Consider the following 24,070-nt stretch of genomic DNA (forward strand, 5'->3'; position numbering starts at 1 on the left):
CCGCGGGCCCAGAGCGATGGCCCTGTCACGGTAGAAGGCAGAAATCAGGGCTGGACTCAGGATACGGGACCGGGGAACCCAGGAGCGCTCCTCGGGCCCGTACCCCTCCCAAACGACGAGGAACTGCCCGCGGGCCGCCGCACAGAAACGGCTGAAGGAGAGACACGTAGAACACGGGATGGACCCGCATGGACGGAGGGAGCGCCAGGCGGTAAGTAACCGGGTTAATCTTCCTAGCCACCTTGAAAGGGCCCAGAAAACGAGGGGCCAGTTTACAGGTACCCCCGCGGATTGGCAGATACTTCGCTGCCAACCACACCCTCTGCCCAGTACGAAAAAACAACGCAGGGAGATGCCGCCTGTCCGCGTTACGGCAATAAGCAGAGGATCCCCTAAGCAAGGCCCTACGGGCTTGGTGCCAAGCCCTGCAACAACACCGGACCTGCGCCACGGCCCCGGGGACTGCCACATCCTTTTCCTGGTCGGCAAACATCAGCGGGGCGAAACCGAACAGGCATTCAAAAGGCAACATGCCCAACGACGAATGCCACAACGTGTTGTGGGCGAACTCTGCCCAAACGAGATGATCAGCCTGGAAGCTGGGTTGGTAGAGGCCAGACAACGCAAGGTTTGTTCGAGGTCCTGATTAACTCTTTCGGTTTGCCCGTTAGATTGGGGGTGAAACCCAGATAAGCTGGCTTTGACACCAAGGAGGCCTAGGAATGCCTACCAAAACCGGCTGGTGAATTGGGGACCCCGGTCTGACACCACATCCCCGGGAAAACCGTAGTTTCTCACCACATGAGTAAGGAGGAGGGAGGCGGTTTCCCGGGCCAAGGGGAGTTTGGGAAGCCCTATAAACTTGCTGAACTTAGAGAAGCGATCAACAATAACGATGATGGTGGTGAGGCCCCTAGAGGAAGGAAGTCCCGTGATAAAGTCCAGGGAAACATGGGACCAAGGCCTAGAGGGTATGGGCAAAGGATGGAGCAATCCTTTAGGTTTACTGAGTGGTGCCTTGCCCCGATTACAAGTCTCGCAGGTGGCCAGGAAGGACCCGACCGCCTGATCCATCTGAGGCCACCAGAACCTCCGTCTGTCTGGGGTTGAGCCGTTTGGCCTGCTGGAGGTAGGACAGGTTTTTATGGTCCGATCATACTAGGAAGGGATGGCAGGCCCCCTCGAGCCAGTGGCGCCATTCCTCAAGTGCCAGCTCAACGGCTAATAACTCCTTGTCCCCCACGTCGTACCTCCGCTCCGCGGGGGTAAAACGATGCGAGAAGTAAGCGCACGGGTGCAATCGCGGTGGCTCGCCCACCCGTTGGGACAGGATGGCCCCTACTCATGTTGGACGCGTCGGTTTCTACGATGAAAGGTAACTCAGGATCAGGCATAGTGTTGCACGGTATACCGATACTAGAGTAGTATCGCAATACTTCGTCATTAAAAACGGTACTATACCCAGTTTGCTTAGTATCGGTGCTATAGGACTAAGTGCGTTTTGTTTTTTTGTTTTTTAAGAGCAGTATTTCCAAAGAGTGCCACACGGGGGCGGTGTGCGCGTACAGCAGTGCAGCACTTGCCTCCTCTCTGCAGAATAAGAAGAAACGGCGTACGATGGCTGATAATACAAGCAATATTGCGGACCGTCCTCAGCTTGTTGAAAAACTACACGCACGAAGCGAAATATGGAATTATTTGCATACATTTTAGACAGTCATGGCAACCCCGTGGACACATCAAAACCGGTCTGCAAACGGTGCTTTAAAGCTGTACCAACTAAAGGAGCCAATCGATTCTTTTTACATAAAATGCGCTTTCGTTTGACCCACCCAAGGTGCTGTAATGCACAGAACAGTTTGTAATGCTAAAATGGCAACTAAAGCAAACGCAGTGTGTTCGCAGCTCGTCTTAATTAAACAAGGAAAGCAGCAGAAGTGCGGTGTGGAAATACTTTGGATTCGAAGCAGATACAGATGGAAAACCGAAGGACATGAACAAGCCAGTTTGCAAGCGGTGCTTTCGGAACATTTCAACGAAGGGCGCTAAAGCCTGGTTTATACTTGAGGCGCCGTGAGCAGCGCGAGGGTCCGCGCGGTGAAAATGATGTAATCGCGGTAGCCTCGCGCGCTGTCAATTCGCGAGGTCGTGCACCTCTAGAATTTTGTAACTTATTAGCGCGCGCCGCAGCGCAATGAACAGACATGTTTGTAGGGTTTATACACCAACAAGGTGGAATTAAAGCACTTGTACGTCACTTTCAAGGTCCATTTCAATATTTCCCAGCACGTTAAACTTTAGTTAAATATTTATACATATACTCGAAATTATTCACTTTTTTATCACATTATTTAATGGTTGTTTATTTTCAAAACGCCCAATCTTAACGTCTTCACGTTCTCTCATGTTTCGTCCTAGAATTACAAGAGGCTCGTATTTGTTAACGTAATACAAGAGAACGGTTCAGTCAGACAGCTATTTGTTTCAAGCATTTTCAAGCACGCGGACAAGGTGTGCGGACTCGCGTGCTACGGTCACTCGCGAAAGTTTAAACCTAGCTTAACACAACGAATCTGGCCAAACACCTGAAGGCACGCATATTTGTACAAAACATTCCAAGAGGTTGGTGATTATTCCCATTTCTAGTATTATAGCATACAAAATTATGTGTCCGATTATGGTATCCTAGCAAATGTCATATTCTTGGTTTAAGAGCCGTAAGTGCGACAGCATACAGGGAGAAAAAAAGAGTGATCGTACTACAATGGATCAATCATCTATGAATACTGAACTCTAATACTGAAGTTTTAGTTACTTAAAGAGTTAAAGTTGTTTAAAGTATACTTAAAATACACTTTTTGCACTAGCCTTTTTTAACTTCTAAATGTGAATTCCAGAGTGCACTACTATTATTTATGTTAATTTATATTAATGTGCAATTATTTATTTTTCTGTTTTAATGTGGTAGGGACTACACCTTTTATTTATTTGACATTTGTGAAACAAAATACCATATTCATTTGTTTGTTTATAAAAAATAAATTAAAAGCCTTTAAAACGGAAATGAGCACAGTATCTGACTTTGGTATCGAAAATCGTATCGAATTTCAATACTTTTTAAAGTATCGTATCGAAGTTGTAATTCTTAGTATCGTGACAACACTAATCAGGCACTCGCAAAACCGGAGCCCCTATGAAGCATTTCTTAAGGTCCTCAAATGCCTTTTGAGCCTCAGGGGTCCATACGAACCTCCCCGTTTTCTTACTGGTGAGAGCGAAGAGAGGGGTGGCTAAGGAACTGTAGCCCTTGATAAAGCGTCTGTAAAAATTGGCGAAACCAAGGAAGCGTTGAACAAGGCGTACCGACGTGGGAGTGGGCCATTGGGCTACAGCGCGAGTTTTAGCTGGATCCATGGCCAGCTGGTTTTTAGAAACCACAAACCCTAGAAATGACACCTCTTTAGCGTGGAAAACTGATTTCTCTAGCTTGACGTACAGGTGATTCTCTAGAAGGAGTTGAAGTACCCATCTCACATGCTGCACATGTTCCTCAAGGGACCGACTATAGATAAGTATACCATCCAAATAAACGTATACATATCTGTCGAGTGCTTCTCGTAGTACTTCGTTAACGAAGCGTTGAAAAACCGCGGGAGCGTTCATCAAACCAAAGGGCATGACCAAATATTTGTAGTGCCCTGAGGGCGTGATGAAAGCAGTTTTCCACTCATCTCCTTCTCTCACCCGTAACAGGTTGTAAGCACTCCGCAGGTCTAACTTGGTGAAAACCGACGCCTGCTGTAAGGCTTCAAAAGCGGATGACATGAGAGGAAGTGGATGACGGTCCTTAACAGTGATTTTGTTCAAACCCCTGTAGTCAATGCAGGGCCTGAGCCCCCCCATCCTTTTTTCCCCACAAAGAAAAAACTAGCCCCGGCTGGAGACGTGGACAGCCGAATAATCCCAGCAGCAAGGGATTTCTGGATGTATTCCTCCATGGCTTTGCATTCGGGCAAAGCTAATGAAAACAACCGCCCTCTAGGAGGAGAAGTACCTGGGAGGAGATCGATGGCAATGTTGTGAGCTCTGTGAATGGGTAAGAAGCCAGCTTTACGTTTACTAAATACTTCTCTCAGGTCATGATAAGCAACAGGGACCTTATTAAGTCCCTTGATTTCTCCCTGGCCTTCCCCTTGGGGTGTCCGGAGAGGAGTCAAGCACGACTTCTCACACACCCCACCCCAACGACTGATGGTAAGATTAAGCCAATCTATGTCTGGGTTATGGCGTTGGAGCCAAGGGAAGCCCAAAATGAGTCGGAGTCTGGGTGCTGCTATAACGTAGGGGGTGATGGTTTCATGGTGAGTACCTATTTCAACGGACAGAGGAACGGTTTGGTGGGTGATCTGTCCGGAGGTAAGCACACGACCATCAACTGCAGATACCGAGAGCGGTTTGTTCAAGGGGACCAGGGGAATAGCGAGAGACGACATGAGATAGGCGTCGATGAAATTACCCGCGGCACCCGAGTCGACTAATGCCAGCAGCCTATGTTCACTGGACCCCCTCCATGAGATGACCACCTGGGGAGTTAGACCTGAAGCAGGGGAATAGCTGTCATGACCCGTCGGGTGTACCCCATTCACCGACGGGTCTGCTCTTTTCCCTGCAATTTGGGGCAGTTTGCAATTTTGGGTTCGGGGTCCCCACAATAAAGGCACCTACCCCCGCGTAAGCGATCTTGCCTTTCCACTCTTGAGAGACGCGCGTGTCCCAACTGCATGGGCCGTTCGCTTTTCTCCTCTGTCTTGGTCGCTGTTTTGCACAAAGGGGGGGTCGGTGGACGGGACGTGTTTACCCTGTGACCGCCGGTGTTGTCTACGGTCGCGTAGGCGATTGTCGATTCTGATGATGAGTTCGATCATGCTGTCGAGGTCAGCAGGAGGGTCCCTGAGGGACAACTCGTCTTTAATTACCTCACTCAACCCCTCCGTATATATGGCCCCTAAAGCCTCTGATCCCCAATCGCTTTCTGCCGCCAGGGTATGGAATTGTAGGGAGTACAACCGTTAAATTGCCCTGGCGCATACGCAATAATTTAGAACCTGTTAGGCCACTGGATGCGGGGTGGTAAAACGCCTGCCGCATAACCTGTGAGAAGCGGTCAAATGTCACGCAGGTCTCAGGCTGTTTCTCCCAAATGGGGGTGGCCCACTGTAATGCCTTTCCTGAGAGCAGAGCCATTACGTATGCGACTTTGGACCATTCAGAGGGAAAACGTGAAGGTTGTTGCTCAAATATAAGGGAGCATTGGAGCAAAAACCCTCTGCGCTCATCGGGATCACCAATGTACCACGCAGGAGCAGGCAGTACAGGCTCGCAACGAGCAATGTTGGCTGACTCGGGTGATGCGGCGGGAGTGAGAGCGCTAGGGGAAGCGTTAGATTGACTGGCTCCCTGGACAGCGGTAGAGATGTTTTGCAGCTGAGCTAGGATCTGTTATAACGCCTGTTCGTGCCTACCGATAGCCTGTCCTTGCATAGCGAGAGCTGATCTCAACTCGCCGATATCTAGAGGGTTTGGCGGGTCCATAGTTGTGGCTGAGTTGTTCTGTAACATGAACCCCCAGGGAACAGGGGACTCGCGGGATTTTTGTAGGAGATGAACCCAGGGGCAAAGCCCAAAAGAAAACACAACAAACTGAGACCTCCGCTACTAAGCGGGAAATGCGGAAAAAGAAAACTGAGTAAAACCTCAGAAAACGAGAACAAAAAATACACGGAGGAAACCAGTCAACGTGTCGTGAATAAAAGGGAGCACAAACGAACAAAATAAATACAAGCCAGGGAAGGGAGCTGGCTGAAAACAAAAAGCACATGGAGGAAAACCACTTTGTCTAAATAGATAGTACAATTAAGAAAAAACAGATTTAAACTCCTCTACACTGCAATTACGTGGTCGTGCAGATTAAAAGTTAAAGTACAATTCAGATATCAGCGATTTATGGACAGTCTATAATCAAAATATAGTATAATTATGATAGCACTGACTTACCTTGCAGGCTTACGCCACCTTTTCAACCAGCTACAGCAGTTCGCCATCACACTGAACATTACAATCCAAACACCTGGACGTACATGGACTTCACCTTATTACAGGTGGGAGGGGCTTGCCATAGAAATCTGCCAATGGGAGAAAATGATGGAAGAAGAGAGATTAGTGAGATCCATCCTACTAAAACAACGATACATCAGCTTAATTCCTTCGGTTCTTCATTCTCCATCAAACATGGTTGGAATCTATTGCTTATAACACTCGAAGGACTAAATATCCAAGAAAACCTTCCTGAACAAAGTTTGTCAAGTGTAGTGCAGCATATAGTCAACATTTTCCATGTACATGAAATCTTCAGCTGGGTTTTAATATTTGTCCTGCCCATACATACAAACCTTATTCTCCTGATCAACAGCCTGGTGTCTAACCATGCAGATCAGTATGCATCAGATGAATTACAATAAACAATACACAGAGTTGCAGAACACTGTGAAAAAGGTACATCACATTGAACACCTCCTGCGTTTCTATGACCCTTTATCACCACTGTGTTTTTGGGACAAGTGTCTGTTTCAGTATTCTGCAGAAGACACACAGAAGTGCATGCAGCAGTCAACATGTCACAACACAAAGCACCAGGAACACAGGACAGTGACAGTCCTGCCTGTCCCTTTTTTTAAGGACGCGCGATTAGGAGGGAACGCTGGGTACAAACGCACAGCGAAGACAGGGACAAAAAGTGCGGCGTGAAACAGACGCTTAATGAGGCTCAAATGTGCTCTGGGAGTTTGGGAGTTGCCCATCCAACTACAAACAGAAATAAAATGACGCATTTGTAAAAACTCCACCAAAACACAAAAGGCATGTTATGGAAAAACCGAGGTCAGATTAGGGATTGTTTGGAGTAGACTTCCATGTTGGTTTCACCGTAGTTATATGGTAACATATTGTTTTCTACAAGCACAATTGGAATTATAAATGCTACAAAAAATAAATTATACATTGTGTAAAACAAAAAAACAGTGAAGTCCAGTGACTTTCACGTGTTTCAGTGCTGCTGAAGTTTGGCTAGAACTCTCACCTGGTGGAGGTGGTGGAGTGGGGCTCTAGGTTGAGTCCTCAACCCTTAGAGGTTCAACCCTGTTGTTTCTCCACCTCAGACGCAGTTTTCTGGTCTTCTTTTTGGATTGGTCTGCTGGCCCTGAGTAGGAGATAAAGCCTTTTAGCAGCCTAGATTAGGTTGCCAACGATCTGTTTCCCACTGATCTGTTTCCTAGAGCGTGGGCCTTGGATACTGGTACTACCAAGATGAAGGAGATAAGTAATCCCACACCCAACAGACACCCTTCCACAACAGCAAAAAGAGTAATCACTTTAAAACAACTTAATACATTTTATTTGGATCATATGAAACATTCTGACCTGATTTGGTGCTCTCAACATCCTCCTTCGGTTTGCTCCTGCAATTCAGAGCGCCGCCCTGCAGGGCGTCCTCTCCCTTTCCCGTCTCCTTATCCTCCTTATTGTCCTTCTGAAATAATTTACTAAATTAACTGAAGTTTGAACAGCGGTCTGATTAAGAGGAACATTGAGGCACATTAAACACATCATTGGCTGGGAGGGAAACCTGCCTCATGAACAACATTGTATATTGGCTGGAACGGGTTGGGCATGTTGGCACCCTCCTCCACCTCCTTCTTCTCCTTCACTCGCCTCTCTTCCTGCTCCGCCTCCTCACGCTCTTTCCTGTCCCTACAGGAAGAGTAAACCCTTCAAAATATACATTTCACCAGAACCAAAACAGTACTGTCTCTCTCTCACACACACGGTTTCCTGACCTCTCCTCCCGTATTTTCCGCACTCGTTCCGCTCGCTCCTTCCTGTCTTGGTCCTCCCAGGCCCGCTGCTTGGCCGTGTCCCTCTGCACGCGCTCGGCGATCGCCTCGTAGTCCTCGGCGATGTTGCTCAGGAGCCATTTCAGGCCTCTCCTGATGGACTTGTCCACCGTCCGGCCGTAGCCCAACACTGCCGAGCACGGCTCCTGGTGAGGTCAGCACAAGTTCAGCCTCGTCTCGTTGGCTTGTTTTCTACAGCTGGATTTCAATCATCAAATGGCAACCTTGCTGTTAGCTAGCAGAGTGCTGCCAAAGTCTGCAGTAAGCTAGCAACCCCCCCCCCGAATAAATACTCACTGAATAAATACTCACAATCTTACAGAAACACTTATTCTCATTGACCAGCTTCTCCAATGACAGGCTCTCAATGATTTCGGCTTCACGCAACGCTCCGTCCTGGTCCTGCTTATTGGCCAGTCTAAGGGGGGGGGGGTTAGAGTGAGCTGTGTGTGTATGCCACCAAGTGAAAGCTGTCAAACACAGACACATGACTCAAGGTCTGCACTTCAGAGCACTGAAGAGGGGTGTGTGTGTGTGTGTGTGTGTGTGTGTGTGTGTGTGCGTGTGCGTATGTGTGCCTAACACGGACAAAACACAAACAACACCGGACAACCAATACATCCTCATGATGTCTGCCGTCTGCGATGTTGTGTCTCGTGATGTCTGTTATCACAATATCACGTTGGAGAACCATCTATGACAGGAGATGTCATGTGGATGATCTAAGGTCTGTGCTGCTCACAGTGACGTTGTAGGAACTATGGTGTTGAAGTGCAGGGGTGCTCTGAAGGCTGCGAGGAGGTGCGGGAAACGAGATGTGCGTGAGACGCGTGTGAGATGTAACGAGAGACGTGCCACTCACGGGCTTGCCATCGATGCGAGGGTGTCGGAGGACCTCGGCCATGGTGGCTCTGGTCTCATGGATCCGCTGGATGTCGCTGGAGTCCACCACGAACACCACGCCGTGCGACTCTGAGTAGTAGTTCTCCCAGATGCCGCGGATACGCTTCCCGCCGCCGAGGTCGAAGATGGTCACCTGGAACTTGCCTCGCTTCAGGTCCACCTTGGAGAAGCCCACCGTGGGGGCCACATTGACTGGGTTCTCTGAGGGAGAGACGTGCGTTACTGTGAGACTACGGTGCGCTTAGCGACCCGCAGTAGCTTTAACCTTGGAGCGAGCTGAACTTGAAGAAAAGATAGACTTTGAAAAAGAAGAGAATAATAAATAAATAAAAGCAAGAAATAGCAGCTACAAATGACAAACCAGTATATTAATCACGATATGCTGTATGAAAGGGTGGGTATAAAACACAATGGCATCTGCACTTTGGCAATAGGAGTTTAAGGTGATGGATGAATGGCATACCACACACACTCTCACACACACTCACACACACACACACACACACACACACACACACTAAGTGTAGCCTCACCTCCCTGAATGCCCCGGACGGTCGCAGTCTTGCCAGCGTTGTCCAGGCCCACCATCAACAACGTCACCTTCCTGTGAGCACACAGGATGCTAGCACGGGGCTCTTGCTAGTGGTCCGCCTGTGCCCTACCTCCTTCCATCGATAGCACGCACAGACAATGACTCAGGCTGCGTGTGGGCACTGCCCCGTGAAATGTTCTGGCCCAGGACTGCCACACTATGCTGGGATTAGCTGGGGATTTGCACTTTAGTCCTGAAGGATTAGTGGCCAAGTTGTTGGAGGGCAGTGTTAGTGTTTAGCATTCGGTGACACTAAATTAGCAGTAGGCAGCAAGCTTTATCACTGATTTTGGAGTACTCTTTACGTTGGGGTTGTGGTTTGAGCTGTATACTCAATCAAGGGAAGGACTCTGGGTCTTCCACCTCTTAGGGTATAGCTGCAACTGGGATTAACTAATATTTAATATTTAACTAATATTAACTAATATTTGACCCAATTCACTCTCACCATAAAACACCTTACACCAGGAAACAGTAGAACATTGGCCAATAGTGAGAGTGCACCAGTTTTGGAAAGATCTTTACTATGAAATTCAAAGTTTTCCATGCCAAGAGAGTTCACCAAGTTCACTGCACAGCTAGTGAAAGGTAAGAAATAACCTGTAGTCCTCCCCAACAGAGGGAGCTTTGTGTTTAGTATGTGTGCACACTGTGTTTTTGGTCATTTCTCCAACAAACAGGGCTGAAGCAGAGAGATGTTATGAAGAACAGAGGTGCTCTGTTAGTGTTCACAAACCAACTTAAACTGCTTCCAAGGTGGAGGCCATGTTTCCAACCTTGAAAGAGAAAGACACACTATACCACATATCATGTCTATAGTGTAGCCTACACACTCACTATACCACATATCATGTCTATAGTGTAGCCTACACACTCACTATACCACATATCATGTCTATAGTGTAGCCTACACACTCACTATACCACATATCATGTCTATAGTGTAGCCTACATAAGACACACTCACTATACCACATATCATGTCTATAGTGTAGCCTACACACTCATTATACAGTTGTGATCAAATTTATTCAACCCCCAATGCTGCGAAGGGTTTTATGGAATTCAGTGCACATTTGTAATTGTGTTCATAATGAAATCTTACAAGGACTTGTTAAAGAACTAAATGCAACTAAGATAGCATCAATTTTTTTTGTCATAAAGTATTAAATGGCCTTTTTGTGATTTCTTCATTGACACAATTATTCAACCCCTTTACGACTACCACTCCTAAGAACAGAGGTTCATTCCAGTGTTTTCCATCAGGTATTGAAAACATCTGTGGATGTCAACGAGCAGAAATCAAGCATGATAAGCACCAATTAGGCAGATTTAAAAGGACTGTGATACTCAGCTCCTTCTAGACATCTACTGGTGTGTTTCCAAGCATGGTGAAGGCAAGAGAATGGTCCCAGAAGACAAGAGAAGAGGTTATTCCTCTTCACAAGAATGGCAATGGATATAAAAAGATTGCGAAGTTGTTAAATATTCCAAGAGACACTATCGGAAGTATCATTCACAAGTTCAAGTTAAAGGGCACAGTGGAAACGTTACCTGGTCGTGGCAGAAAGAAGATCCTGACCGCGACTGCTGTGCGCTACCTGAAGCGTAATGTGGAGAAAAATCCCCGCGTGACTGCTAAGGAACTGAAAAAAGACCTGTCAGATGTGGGCACTGAAGTTTCAGCTCAGACAATAAGGCGCGCACTGCATAACGAAGACCTCCATGCCAGAACGCCCAGACGCACCACCTTGCTGACTCCAAAGAACAAGAAAAGTCGACTGCAGTATGCCAAAAGTCATGTGGACAAGCCACAAAGGTTTTGGAACAGTGTACTGTGGTCAGATGAAACTAAATTAGAACTGTTTGGGACAATGGACCAGCGCTATGTTTGGAGAAGGAAGAACCAGGCTTATGAACAAAAGAACACCTTGCCTACTGTGAAGCATGGCGGGGGGTCAATTATGCTTTGGGGCTGTTTTGCTTCTAATGGTACAGGAAAGCTTCAACGTGTGCAGGGTACCATGAATTCCCTTCAGTACCAGGAGATCTTGGAGGAAAATGTGATGGAGTCAGTCACAAACCTGCGGCTTGGGAGACGTTGGACCTTCCAACAGGACAATGATCCGAAGCACACATCCAAGTCCACTAGAGCATGGTTGAACATGAAAGGCTGGAACATTCTAGAGTGGCCATCGCAATCACCAGACTTAAATCCAATTGAGAACCTCTGGTGGGACCTAAAGAAGGCAGTTGCAGTGCGCAAGCCTAAGAATGTGACTGAACTGGAGGCTTTTGCCCATGAAGAATGGGCTAAGATACCCATAGGTCGCTGCAAGACACTTGTGTCAAGCTATGCTTCACGCTTGAAAGCTGTCATAACTGGAAAAGGATGTTGTACTAAGTACTAAAAAATAATGTCACTAGGGGGTTGAATAAAACTGATAATGATGTGAGCACAGTAAAGACATTTGTGGTTATTCCATCATAAATATTATGTTATGTTTGTCTAATTTATAAGTGCCTCTTTGATATAATTGTAAATAAGATGACTGAAATGATCAAAATCAATGTCAAACTGGCCAAAACACTTTATTTCAGTGGGGGTTGAATAAATTTGATCACAACTGTACCACATATCATGTCTATAGTGTAGCCTACACTCACTATACCACATATCATGTCTATAGTGTAGCCTACATAAGACACACTCACTATACCACATATCATGTCTATAATGTAGCCTACACACTCACTATACCACATATCATGTCTATAGTGTAGCCTACACACTCACTATACCACATATCATGTCTATAGTGTAGCCTACACACTCACTATACCACATATCATGTCTATAGTGTAGCCTACACACTCACTATACCACATATCATGTCTATAATGTAGCCTACACACTCACTATACCACATATCATGTCTATAGTGTAGCCTACACACTCACTATACCACATATCATGTCTATAGTGTAGCCTACACACTCACTATACCACATATCATGTCTATAGTGTAGCCTACACACTCACTATACCACATATCATGTCTATAGTGTAGCCTACACACTCACTATACCACATATCATGTCTATAGTGTAGCCTACATAAGACACACTCACTATACCACATATCATGTCTATAGTGTAGCCTACATAAGAAGATTTTTCTCTGAACTTGGTATTAGTTCTCAGTAATCAGACAGATTTTCTTCAGAACAAAATGGTCTCTCGAAAACACTGTCAAGTCTAACTTAGTGATGGTAATCTAGATTTAAAATGATATTGCAATAAATGTCAATACATCACAATTTGTTCTCAAACACCTTAATGACTGAGGGTTAACCGTATATAAACCTTAAAGAACAGTTGAAGGAGTTGATGAGGTGGAACCCACATCACACCTCATATAGTACAGATCAGTACAGAAATGTACAGACCACGGGTGGGTTTCCCGAAACGTTCGTAACTCTAAGTACTTCGTAACCTCGTACTTACGAATATTCTTAAATTTACGAATGTTTCCCGAAACTCTTCGTAACTTACGTCGTTCTTATAGTCGTTCGTAAGTTAAGAATCTCCGGACCCATTCGTAACTCACTAAGTATTTCTTAACTCGAAGCTCTCGTGCAGTTCTACTTCAAAAATGATAGAGGCGCTAATTTCACTCGCGCGGGTTTTAATCACGGCATTACTACATTTGCGTTTATGTGTATAATTAGCCTAGTAGCCTATTTTCTTTTGAAGTATTTACATCGCATATACCACAATGTGTCAACAGAAATCAAATGTACTACTTTGAATTATTTAGCATTAGTTTATATCTTCCCGATATTTAATTAAGTCTCTCCGTTCGTCATTGTGCAGTCAACAGCGTTTCAGACTCAAAATTAATGTATTCTTTGCAAAGAAATGGATAAAAGTTGGCCTATTAAGCTTGTTTTAACTTAACCAATAAAATGGATTGATTAATCGGTAGCACATATAAGTAACTTGGATTAAGGCTAGCAATTGTGCTTGTGTGATGAACATAGCAGCTCTTCAGAGTACTGGCTTTGAATAGAAGACATAATTTAAGAAGACGACGTAATCCACGAAGCCATGTAGTTCGCCTGTATACTAGGGGTGGGCAGATCGATATTTATATCGATAGTATCGATACAAAGGTGAGGATCGGTATCGGATCGATACCATGGCGAAAATATCGATTCTTTTGCTGCAGTTTAGAGGTCTGCGCGGGACTGCTTTTTTAATCCCGCTCCCGCCCGCACCTGCTTGTTTTAGTCCCGCTCCCGCCCGCACCGGCCAAAAAATCACTTGTTTTAATCCCACACCCGCCCGCCACATACACATTTCTGTCGCCCCCGCCCGCAATCCTAATATGAATTGAATTAATTAGATTTAGTACTTGAAATGTTCTTATGTATTTATTAAAACAGCAATATAGCGATGGATCGCGCTGTCCCATTTCTTACCACAGTCCAAACACATGCCGTCAGGTGACGTACACCAACACTTTCTGATATCAATCACAACAAGCCGATTTCCCTCTCCATTAATTACAATGGAATATGACTTCCATACATCAGACTTTCCTGTAGTTGGCTTAATTGTGGTGTATTCGCCTGTTTTAATTGAATTTTCCACAGCTGAAACTGGTTGACCGTCTACAGCAGGGGTCGGCAACCTATGGCATGCGTGCCACCATTGGCACGAGGCATAATCACTGGCACGCGACATGCTGGACCAGCATCAGCAAAAATATATATAATTTAATATAAATTATTATATTAATGGATTATAATTTAAAGTAAAAAGTATCCCCCCCCCCCCCCCCCAACGGTTTGGAAGTATCGGTATCGGTATCGGCGATACTGACCAGTATCGTATCGGTATTGTATCGATACCAAAATTCCGAGTATCGCCCACCCCTACTGAATACAGAATTTTGCCCTTAGCTCCACGACGCAGTTACTGACCGCCCTCCGATTTTATGCCACAGACTGTTGGTGATGCCCACGGACTAAGCAAAGCTGGCATCTAAATGTGTGCATGCTGTTACTAAAGCATTGCTTCGCCATGCAGCAAAAAGATATATATATATATATATATATATATATATATATATATATATATATAGTGGGTATCCACTCTGAAGCTTGTATCAAATCCCCTGATGTCCCTTCAGTAGCTGTGGGGCCCAGTATCCCCAGTGCCTTCTCCTCCTCAACAGTGAAGGCACTTGTGGACATTTGACCTCCACCAGTCTTAGCCCTCTCCTTTCTGAGTCCTGCCCCCTTATTTTTGACTTGACTACAGTTTTTTTTTTTTTTCTGAATTTGATGAACTTCCTCGAGCTATTGAAAACAGTAGGCTATACTTTTGTTTTTGGCTCAGTTCACTCGACAGAAAGTTTCATTTTCTCTGCTTGTTTGCCATGGTTTTGAATAACGTGTGAAAGGTTAATTGTGTGCCCTATTTATAGCCTTGATAGAAGCCTACTATCGGTCAGAATTGCAAAGGTAATAGTATGTTCTACTCATTTTTTCCTTATACTTGAAATGTCAACACTTATTAGTTGTTAGTTTTTATGATTGTCATTTTGCCAATGATGCTTTTGCGGCATAATTATGAAAAAATGTATGTAAATCGGTGGTTCGGTTTTCGACTAGCGGAGATTTTCCAGTGCAGCTGCAGAGGCGGAGTCAACTAAGAACTACTTATGCTGCATTCAAGTGGAAGTCGGGCAGTAGAATTCTCCGAGTTGAAAGTCGTTCACACGACTTGCTCGCGTTCATGTGGTTTGTGTGTGTGAAATGAAAGAAAAATGGAGGCTGTCGAACGTTTGTTCGTCGTTTGGCTAATCATACATTTTAGCAAATATCTTTGTAGCTACTACAAATATATCTGGGATGAAGAAGAGCAAAGGAAGCGCTTTAGGTAAGTGTTGTTTATCCAGTTTCATTGCTAGATTGCACACCCCTGAATAACTGCCTCCAGTTCTTTTTTTCTTTTCATATAAAATACATTTGATCACCAGTGCAATTTATGGGACTTTTAATTAAGGTAATTCAAAAAATCAATCTGGTGTATTACTAGTTTTATTTATTTATTTATTTTTATAGAACCATTTACTTGCTCATCATCAAACCCACTTAATCTGTCAGGGCTTCAGGGGTTTGTTGGAGAGTTCATATCATAATATTATTATAATTATTCAATAAATTATATTCATATAATTTGCCATTTCAGGAATGCAGTTGCACTGACAATTTGCAACCCCAATCCTGTCTTGAAGAGTGGAGTAGAATGGAGGCTGATCATGGACATGGATGATGTCACATTCCGGCGTCACTTGCGTCTCACCAGGGTGCAGTTCAATGACTTCACTGAGAGGCTCCGGCAGCAGGGATTGAGAGACCACCATCAGCCAGGAGGCCCCCCAAACATCCCAACTGTAAAAAAAGTGGTGATGTTTCTGTGGTATCTTGCAAATCAGAATTCATTTAGGGAAATTTCTGATAAATTTGACATATCACAAGGTGCTGCACATTACATCATCCTCCAGATGTTAGAATTAACCTGTGCCCTTGCGAAGTCCCTCATTTCTTGGCTATCTGAGTGTGAGAAGAGAACAATTTCTGGAGTATTTAGAAGAATCTGTGGAATTCAGGAAATCATAGGAGCCATAGATGGCTGCCACATAAAAATACAAAGACCACCAATTAGGGGAGGAGACTACTTAAATCGAAAATATTTCTATTCCATTTTGCTTCAAGGAATAGTTGATGACCGTGGCAGATTCACAGATATTTTTACAGGCCCTCCTGGCAAAATTCATGATGCAAGAATGCTAAGAGCCTCACCATTCATGGTAAACTGGAACCAATCTATGGGACCGTATAAACTACTTGGTGACACAGCCTATATCAGTCAGTATTTTCCATTTATAGTGACGCCTAAGCGGGATAATGGTGTCCTAACTGTAGAGGAGCAACAGCTAAATGCAAGGATAAGTCGTGGCCGGGTTGTTGTTGAACAAGCCTTTGGACGCTTGAAATGCAAATGGAGAAGACTGCGAGATGTGCAGAACCACAGGGTTGACATAGTGACAAAACTAATCGTCTCTGCTTGTGCTCTCCATAACTTGACGATTGGCACGTCTGGAGATACACGTGATGAACACCCACTGGGCTGCCCCAGGTGTGCAGATGAAAATGAATGAAGTAGGAACTGTCATTATCTGTAATTTTATTTCAAGGTCTATCCAGGTTTAAACTGACAACCCAGTGAAATTAAACTGTACAGTAAACTTTGCCTTCACATTACACTATCATATTTTCCAGTGTGTCTGTTCAGAGCCATTAGTCTGGTGCATTCCCCTTTTCTTAATGGAGGAGCACATTTATTTATTTTATTTTTTTTGGTAATAATGTAAGCTTGACTAAAGTAATTTTTAAGGGTATTGTTTATTTTTGTTTTCTGTTGTTTTGTATTTTTTGTCTTACTGAAAGTTAGGCCTATAGGCAATACAATTCAACCAATATTTATTTAGTACTTTTAAGGCAAATTACATTTCACTTAAGATACTTATGTACTTCAAGTAATAGTTTGCTACCAAACTTGTGCAGCACAGTGCACAACCTGTGCAAAACAATTAAACAAATGCTTTTAGGGGCAGTTTCCCAGACAGGGATTAAGCCTAAGCCTCATTCTGAATGGAGATTTCCAATTTAAAAAAAGAAAATATAGTCTACGACTAGGCCTAATCCCTGTCTGGGAAAATGCCCCTTAGTGTTTTAAGTACAAAATTTGTACTGAACTATTTAACATGAAATAAGTGCTGTGAAACAATTTGGCTTAAGATTTCAACACAATAAAACATATTTTTATGGAAGGACATCTGTTCAGTACAAACACCTGTAGACGTCACAGTATACCATTTTGTAGTAAGAACTTTACCAAAATAAAACTCTTCCTGTACAAATAAAGGCTACCATTTGTACAACTGGAAAATTGTGCAGAATTGTTTTGAACTAGCCCAAGGCTCAGGGAAATTCTCTATTTCAAGCTCACTGTTTGTTGATCAGCTGCTGCAATAAATGTTCAAAAGTGTGCATTTGTTCTTGCATTTGTTTCAACTGTTCTTCATGGCGCCTTTGACTAGCAGCCTCAGCTTCTTGAAGAAACTCCAAGAGCTGGCTCTTTTCACTCTGGCTTTTTCTTTTGCGGCCTGGAGTTGTACCAGTAGTATCTGAAGATGATGAGTCTTCTTCAGTAGAAACAGCAGCTGATGTCTTCTCTGGGCCTGAAGATCTCCAGGTGCTCGTCTGGGCTTGTGTTTCTCTGCTGAACACAGCATCTGGTCTCCTCACTGTAATACCTTTGGCTGAGGCTACCACAGGAAAATCAACATCATGGTTCTCACCAATTAGCTCCATCATTTCAGTGTAAAACTGAAATTTCATAACCCCTCCACCAGTTGACTTCTGATTATCTAAGACTTTTTTGAAACCATCCTCTAAGGTAGCCCATTTACGAGCCACCTTGTCATGCTCAAAAACCATGTTGAATTTGCATGTTAATTTAGATGCCATCTCTTTCCAGAATATTGCCTTCTGGCCTCTTGCTTGTCTGATTTTTAAATTGAGCTCTGCAAGACTCTTAGGGAGGTCGGGACTGGTGTTTGTTAAATGCTGGCGCATTAAATCAATTAGGAAAAGTGTCTCATCTCTGGTAAATGTTTGATGTGGGGGCAGAGTGGTCTGGGCTTCTGCATTACAGCTTTCTTGTGCACCTACCAAGCAAGCAAGACATTGTCAATGTACAACTGCATAATTCTAATAACAGTAACAACAACTATCTTGGTCAGCTGCAATGTTTGGACACCATTAGTTATGTTTTAATTTATTTTATTTTTTTTCCAACATGCAGAGAACTGCAATATTTTTTTTTTCTTAATTTTACTTTTAAACAAAAATTAAATTTGCACTCAACTTTATATAGCAGCTATGAAACAAATTCACTGGAGCACTGATTAAAAACAGCAATAAATGTAAAAGAAATAATCATCTCTGCCATTGCTGGAAAGTTACAGAACATACCAGCAGGAGAGGACATCGAGGGAGTCACAGTGATGGGATTGAGCCTTATGAGAAGGTTTTCGTCAATGTAAAGTGCAGGGTCATCCTCTGACTTTCTAAAAAGCACTTGACTCATAGGTTGCGTAAGTGCTTCGTCAAAATACATCAACATTGTGGTGGAATCCACATACACTGAAAGGCAACAGATATAGCTACTGAGAAATGCAAAGTCTCATCAGCAAATATAGCTAGGCTACTGAAATGAAAATGTTACCTAGTTACTAAATGGTTTAATGTTTTATTTTAGACTATTTATAAGATAGCCATACCAGTATTTACAAATTGCAAACACGTCAATTCATCATGTAATGTACATGATACTTAACAGTAGCTGCCACTATTCATAACTGTTTATAGGTATGTGAACAAAATTTAAAATAATGCTATTCTGTCAGCAAAACATTATCTGTTGATTTTAGTTTTTGAACACAAATGCAGCAAAAATATGTGTTGATAATAGAGTTTTAAAAATAACGTTGCTATTGGAATTAGCGTACGAATTGTACATCATTATTTAGCATCTTACTGTTAATGCACTGTTCAGCCATTTTGGAAATAGCGTTTACGTCACAACTCGGCCAGTTCGTGCTGCATCGAAAATCTCCATGTGTCCGACTTCAGTTTCCGACATCAGAGGGTGTTCATGTCTGCCCTCTGGTGGGAAACTCGGTTTTACCATAAAACCGACACCACTTGAATGCAGCATTAAGGCTTTTGGGAAAACACTAGTAAATTTGGCGTTCTTAAAGTTACGTCGTTCTTAAAGTTGTTCGTAACTTTCTAAGATCGTTCGTTATCGGGAAACCCACCCCAGATTTATAAACACAACTATTCGTACGCCATTGTATATGCTATACAATACTTTGTCTAAATACATAGTACTATTAAGAAAAACAGATTTAAGCTCCTCTACACTGCATTTACGTGGTCGTGCAGATTAAAAGTACAATTCAGATATCAGCGATTTATGGACAGTTTAATCAAAATACACTGACTTACTTTGCAGGCTTACGCCACCTTTTCAACCAGCTACAGCAGCTCGCCATCACACTGAACTTTATAATCCAGCGATAGCCTAAATGGTCACGTATCTAACCGAGGTTAGGTGAGTGACTGGCAGGGAACCACACCGTGATCAGTCTGTGTCCCGTAGGCTGCAGGCTGCTTATACCGCCAAAACACGATCACTCACTCTTAATAACTACTTACAAAATTAAACACAGATATAAAAAAGAAAGGTAATTACATATACATAAGTATTACAGATACATTTGTTTTTTACATAAATAGTAAAAGGAATGTAGAAATAAAGCTGTTGTTATTAAACTTGGTCGATCCACGATCGTTAAAGGTAGCGCTAGCTAACTTTAGTATCCAAACAAGACGCTTTGGTCGCTGGCACGACCGTCCATATCGGCAGTAGCGCCCCTAGTGGACGGTGTGAGGATGTCAGGCCCAACACCTCACACGTCTCGGTAGCCGCTAAGCGATACAAGAGTAGTTTAGTAACTTTTATTCTGTGAAAAGAAACCGATTACATTGCATACTTGGAGTCGAGGTCCAGTTTTTGTAACCTTCCTACACTCTTCAGTGACAAGTTATGATCAGTGGGATTCATTTTGGAATAAACAAAAACATTTTATACTTTCATATATGCATTTTATTATTTTTTTTAGGACAAACATATTGATAAACCCTTGAACCCATCCCAATAATATATACCATTTTAATTTTTTTCAAACATTTACATAAGATAGAAAAAAATAATTAAGTAAATCACTGTTGCTCTTTGGAACAGTTCTGACATGTTTCTGTTGAGACAATATTTCTTCTCTTCATAGTTCTGTTTAAAGAGAAGTCCTTTAGCAGGACACAAAACATCAATGCTTTAGGAAGTTGTATGACTGAGACACACACACACGCGCGCACACATAAGCACACTCTCACACTTTAATAGTTGAACCCGTCATTGAGATGGAAGTGCACAGAAACAGCTTGGCTTTGTTGGTTACCCGATTTGGCTAATACGTGGTCCAGCAATTACACGGTTTTGTTATTCCTTCTTTACACGTTCCACATCCATGCCTTCATATATTCATTTGGGTATTTAGGTCAAAAAAGTATCTTGCTGTTCTTATTTGAGATAAAATTTCACACAACCTCCATGTTTATGTTTGAGATTAATGACAAAATGAAAACTAAATACTTAAAAAAAAGTGTTCACAGATTTAAAATACAAGTTTCTAAATAATTAAACTGAGTTTCCTCCCCACACATGGCAAAAATATGCTGGATTGCAGAACCAGTAGGCCTACATCCGCATTTATTCCTGAAATCAAAGTCAAAGCGATGAAACGGGTCAAAGCACGCTACTGCTCCCGAAGCCCTCCTTGGTCCAAACCAGACTCACTATGTCTTCCATCACCCAGAGAAAAAGCAGTCAGTGGGAACAAGAGAGGAAAGCAAGCCCCTCACTGGGTTAGCTGCGCTGTTTGTGGTGCGTAGCGCTCAACACGTAAGCTTACGTGCTCCGGTTAATGGGAGCAAACACAAGGTGAGTCTAAAATCAGGAGACCACACATTGGGCTACTTTCTACGCCTACGGAAACAACAAGTCCAGAATCAGTTTCATCCAACCAGTTGTTGTTTACACAGCAAAAGTACGTAAGGTTTTCATACAGATATAATTTCCTACGAGCGACTGCCCATCGCGTTTTAAGGATTACATAATAGAGGTCGTGCTGTCAAGGCTTTGGTCGCAGGATGGATATTATATATATATATATATATATATATATATATATATATTTGGCAAGTTGTCAGAGGTCAGATTGCAGTGCAAGTGAAGGTCTGGGGTGCTGGAGTTCTTTTATACACACCCACTAATTAACCAATCAAATAGTGAGCACAGGTGAGGCTGTAAACTAGGATTGGGTGCATTATGACAAGGCGACAAAACTTTTGTCTTGCCAAAATCTGACCTTTCTGTGTTCATTAAATGATCAATATTTCTGCAGTAAAGCAAATTTATTTTTGTAATTAATTCTCATTTGGGAGGGTTTCAGCTTTCATATGAGTAATTTCTAAAACCAATCGATTAATGTAAAGTCAGGTTATAAGCTTTTGTTTCCACAAAACAAACTCTGTGATCAAGCTAGTTAAAGCTCCGTTTGTTATTATTTATTCTTTAAAATCTCTTCGTTGACATTTCTGTTTGTGTTTGTTCTGCCTTGTGGCCTGAGTATTTCAGTTACGCCGTTATGGAGAATAAAACCAGTCACCCTCAGCCTCTGTCTCCTGCTGCTTCTGTCCCAGCGTCAGTTATTTGATGCCAATAATAAGCGAGTTCATATATATGAAACCAGTGTTGTCAGTGAAGTTCATTTACAATAATTATAATAATTAAGTATTAATAATAAAAACTCATAAGTAAAAGTATTAAAAACTTGATATATGTAAGTAGTTCTTACTTAATAGTTAAAGTTATTTGTAATTATGTAGAGTTAAATTAACTTCAGTAAAAGCAACTTTGAGTTGAGTAATTTTAAATTGAGTAATTTCAACTTTTGATTAGTTCACTCTATATTATATAAGTATATTGTATCCGTACAACTCAATTATATTAGTTTTGACAGAAGCCATCACTTATTTTTTTGAGGCAACGAGTTACCTCTGTTTTTTTAAGTAGATTGAACTTATTAGGGTTAACAGTGTGGATAAGCGACAGAACTTATGTCAGGAACTGAATTTAAATTATTACACATCGTTTGGTTTAGTGTCCATGGTTTAGCCAACTGTGATTGTGAAATAAGTACAGTGACTATATAAAATCATGAGCCACCAACGTGCAGCATGTTATTGATGGTAAATAGCGTAACTGAATTCACTAATCAGTGTTTGTTCCTCATATTCACGGTGTACGGGTGAAACGCGCTGACCGGAATGTCCCTCTGCTTCTGCCGTAGCACCACGAGGTCAAAGTGTTTCATTTAACAAGCATGGCTGCCTGTTAGATAAACAACTCAAATATAGCCAAAAGAAGTCACCGAACTAACAGTTCAGACCGATATTTTTATATTGGATTTTGGCCATTTGTAATAATACACAAGTGCGCATCCTTAAAGTAAGTATTTGTGTGTCGACAACCTTTAGTGTGTTTATTTAGAGCACGCACGTGGGGTCCGCGCGTTAGCCCATGATGAGTTTGTTAGCTAGTTAGCTAGCTTAACTATCCAGTAACAACTAACTAACGCACTCTTGACTAACGCACCCCTAACTAACGTACTGAGTTTACTTTCAGAAGACATGTCGGGGAACCTTTAATCCAACAGAATAGCTTGGCCCGGTTGTGCTGTAGATAACTTTAAAAGGAGATGGTGTCTGATCTCTTAATTACAGCGCCTCAGTTTGGCAGGTCTGCTGGACAGGCAGCTCACGAAGTTAAACACAACGATAAACCAACATCAAAACAATACACGGTGGCTAATGTCATACGAAATAACAGCAGGTTATGATAATAAACACATAGTTAACGTTAAGATAGTTTAAATGCTTGCAATCATATTGTGTATCATTGTGAATATTCCTTCAGATGCCGTCTGACTGCGACTTCCTCATCGAGGACATCGAGGACATGGTGTCCACCCACGACCCCACTCCCCACGACCGCCAGTTCTCCAGGAAGCACATCGTTCCCCGGGCACGTAGGAGAAAAGAACATCCGTCTCGTGAGGAACTGCAGACAGACAGGTAAGACAACGGAAGACCTAAAAGTACCAGTTTCATGTGCTTTTAAAACGAAACGGCACTGAAAACGTTATTTAAATGACCTGGATAAGTGAGCTACATCTGTTCCTGCAGATGTCCAGACTTATTTTTCAGTTCTGAGTGTTGTCTGCTGCTGGAATCATTGACATCTATATCAGAGACCTACCACCACAAATGCATTCCTCTGATCCTTCTGTAGACCAGTCTGTGGGGATGCTCTACACCAGGGGCAGTTAATGTTCCAAAAGGGCCACATGAAAAACTGGATTTTAGAGGGCCAGACCTGGTTCTGCACTATACACATTTGTTGTATACACAATACATACTATATCACACGCAGGGTCCCGGACCGCACACGCAGGGTCCTGGAACATCATAATATTGGATTTCTGCTACAGTTTGGGGTTACAGAAAAGGCCCTTTATATCAGAGACTTATACTGATGAAAAGCTAGTCTGGAAATGGTTCATTCGTTGATTTATAAAAGGGTGCAGGCAGTGTTGAGATGTTTCTCCACGAGTGCTGTTGTCTTTAGTCTGCTCAGTTACTTCAGTCCTTTAAACAGTGCTGGGTGGAATTGTAATATTTTGCACTGCCAGACTGGACCATGTTTATAGAGGAAAAAGCCAAAAAAATTTAAAATGGAGGTGATGGTGTGTAGGATCTCACTCTGGTAAAACAGAGGTGATGGTGTGTAGGATCTCACT

The 24,070-nt window shown here is 43.0% G+C and overlaps 2 protein-coding genes across 2 annotated transcripts in view; one reads left to right on the forward strand and one right to left on the reverse strand.

The window, feature by feature from the left end:
- Positions 1–7,153: 7,153 nt before the first annotated feature.
- Positions 7,154–21,018, reverse strand: LOC143474058 (ADP-ribosylation factor-like protein 13B). Its single transcript, XM_076971335.1, has 10 exons — positions 20,970–21,018; positions 19,596–19,671; positions 9,386–9,456; positions 8,812–9,053; positions 8,569–8,612; positions 8,262–8,367; positions 7,893–8,095; positions 7,686–7,806; positions 7,477–7,585; positions 7,154–7,255 (listed from the first exon to the last, which is right to left on the reverse strand). Exons 1-10 carry the CDS (start codon positions 21,016–21,018, stop codon positions 7,161–7,163), a joined length of 1,116 nt encoding a protein of 371 aa, XP_076827450.1. The 3' UTR covers positions 7,154–7,160.
- Positions 21,019–22,550: 1,532 nt separating this feature from the next.
- Positions 22,551–24,070, forward strand: part of cdkal1 (CDK5 regulatory subunit associated protein 1-like 1) — a 120,715-nt gene continuing 119,195 nt past the window's right edge. The window contains exons 1-2 of the mRNA XM_076971261.1: positions 22,551–22,719; positions 23,188–23,345. Coding sequence (XP_076827376.1) covers positions 23,188–23,345 — 158 coding nt within the window. The 5' untranslated portion in view covers positions 22,551–22,719. The remainder of the gene's footprint in view (positions 22,720–23,187; positions 23,346–24,070) is intronic.

The sequence above is a fragment of the Brachyhypopomus gauderio genome, chromosome 13, assembly GCF_052324685.1.
Source record: "Brachyhypopomus gauderio isolate BG-103 chromosome 13, BGAUD_0.2, whole genome shotgun sequence".
Lineage (NCBI taxonomy): Eukaryota > Metazoa > Chordata > Actinopteri > Gymnotiformes > Hypopomidae > Brachyhypopomus > Brachyhypopomus gauderio.

Excerpts from the sequence above, each read along its gene's own strand:
- LOC143474058 (XM_076971335.1), bottom strand. The coding sequence starts at position 21,018 with ATGGAAGACATAGTGAGTCTGGTTTGGACCAAGGAGGGCTTCGGGAGC. Across the intron at positions 9,457-19,595 it reads AGGTGGCGTAAGCCTGCAAA|GAAGGTGACGTTGTTGATGG; the intron begins GTAAGTCAGTGT and ends GTGTGCTCACAG. Across the intron at positions 8,613-8,811 it reads CTCGCATCGATGGCAAGCCC|ACATCACGAGACACAACATC; the intron begins GTGAGTGGCACG and ends TTGTGATAACAG.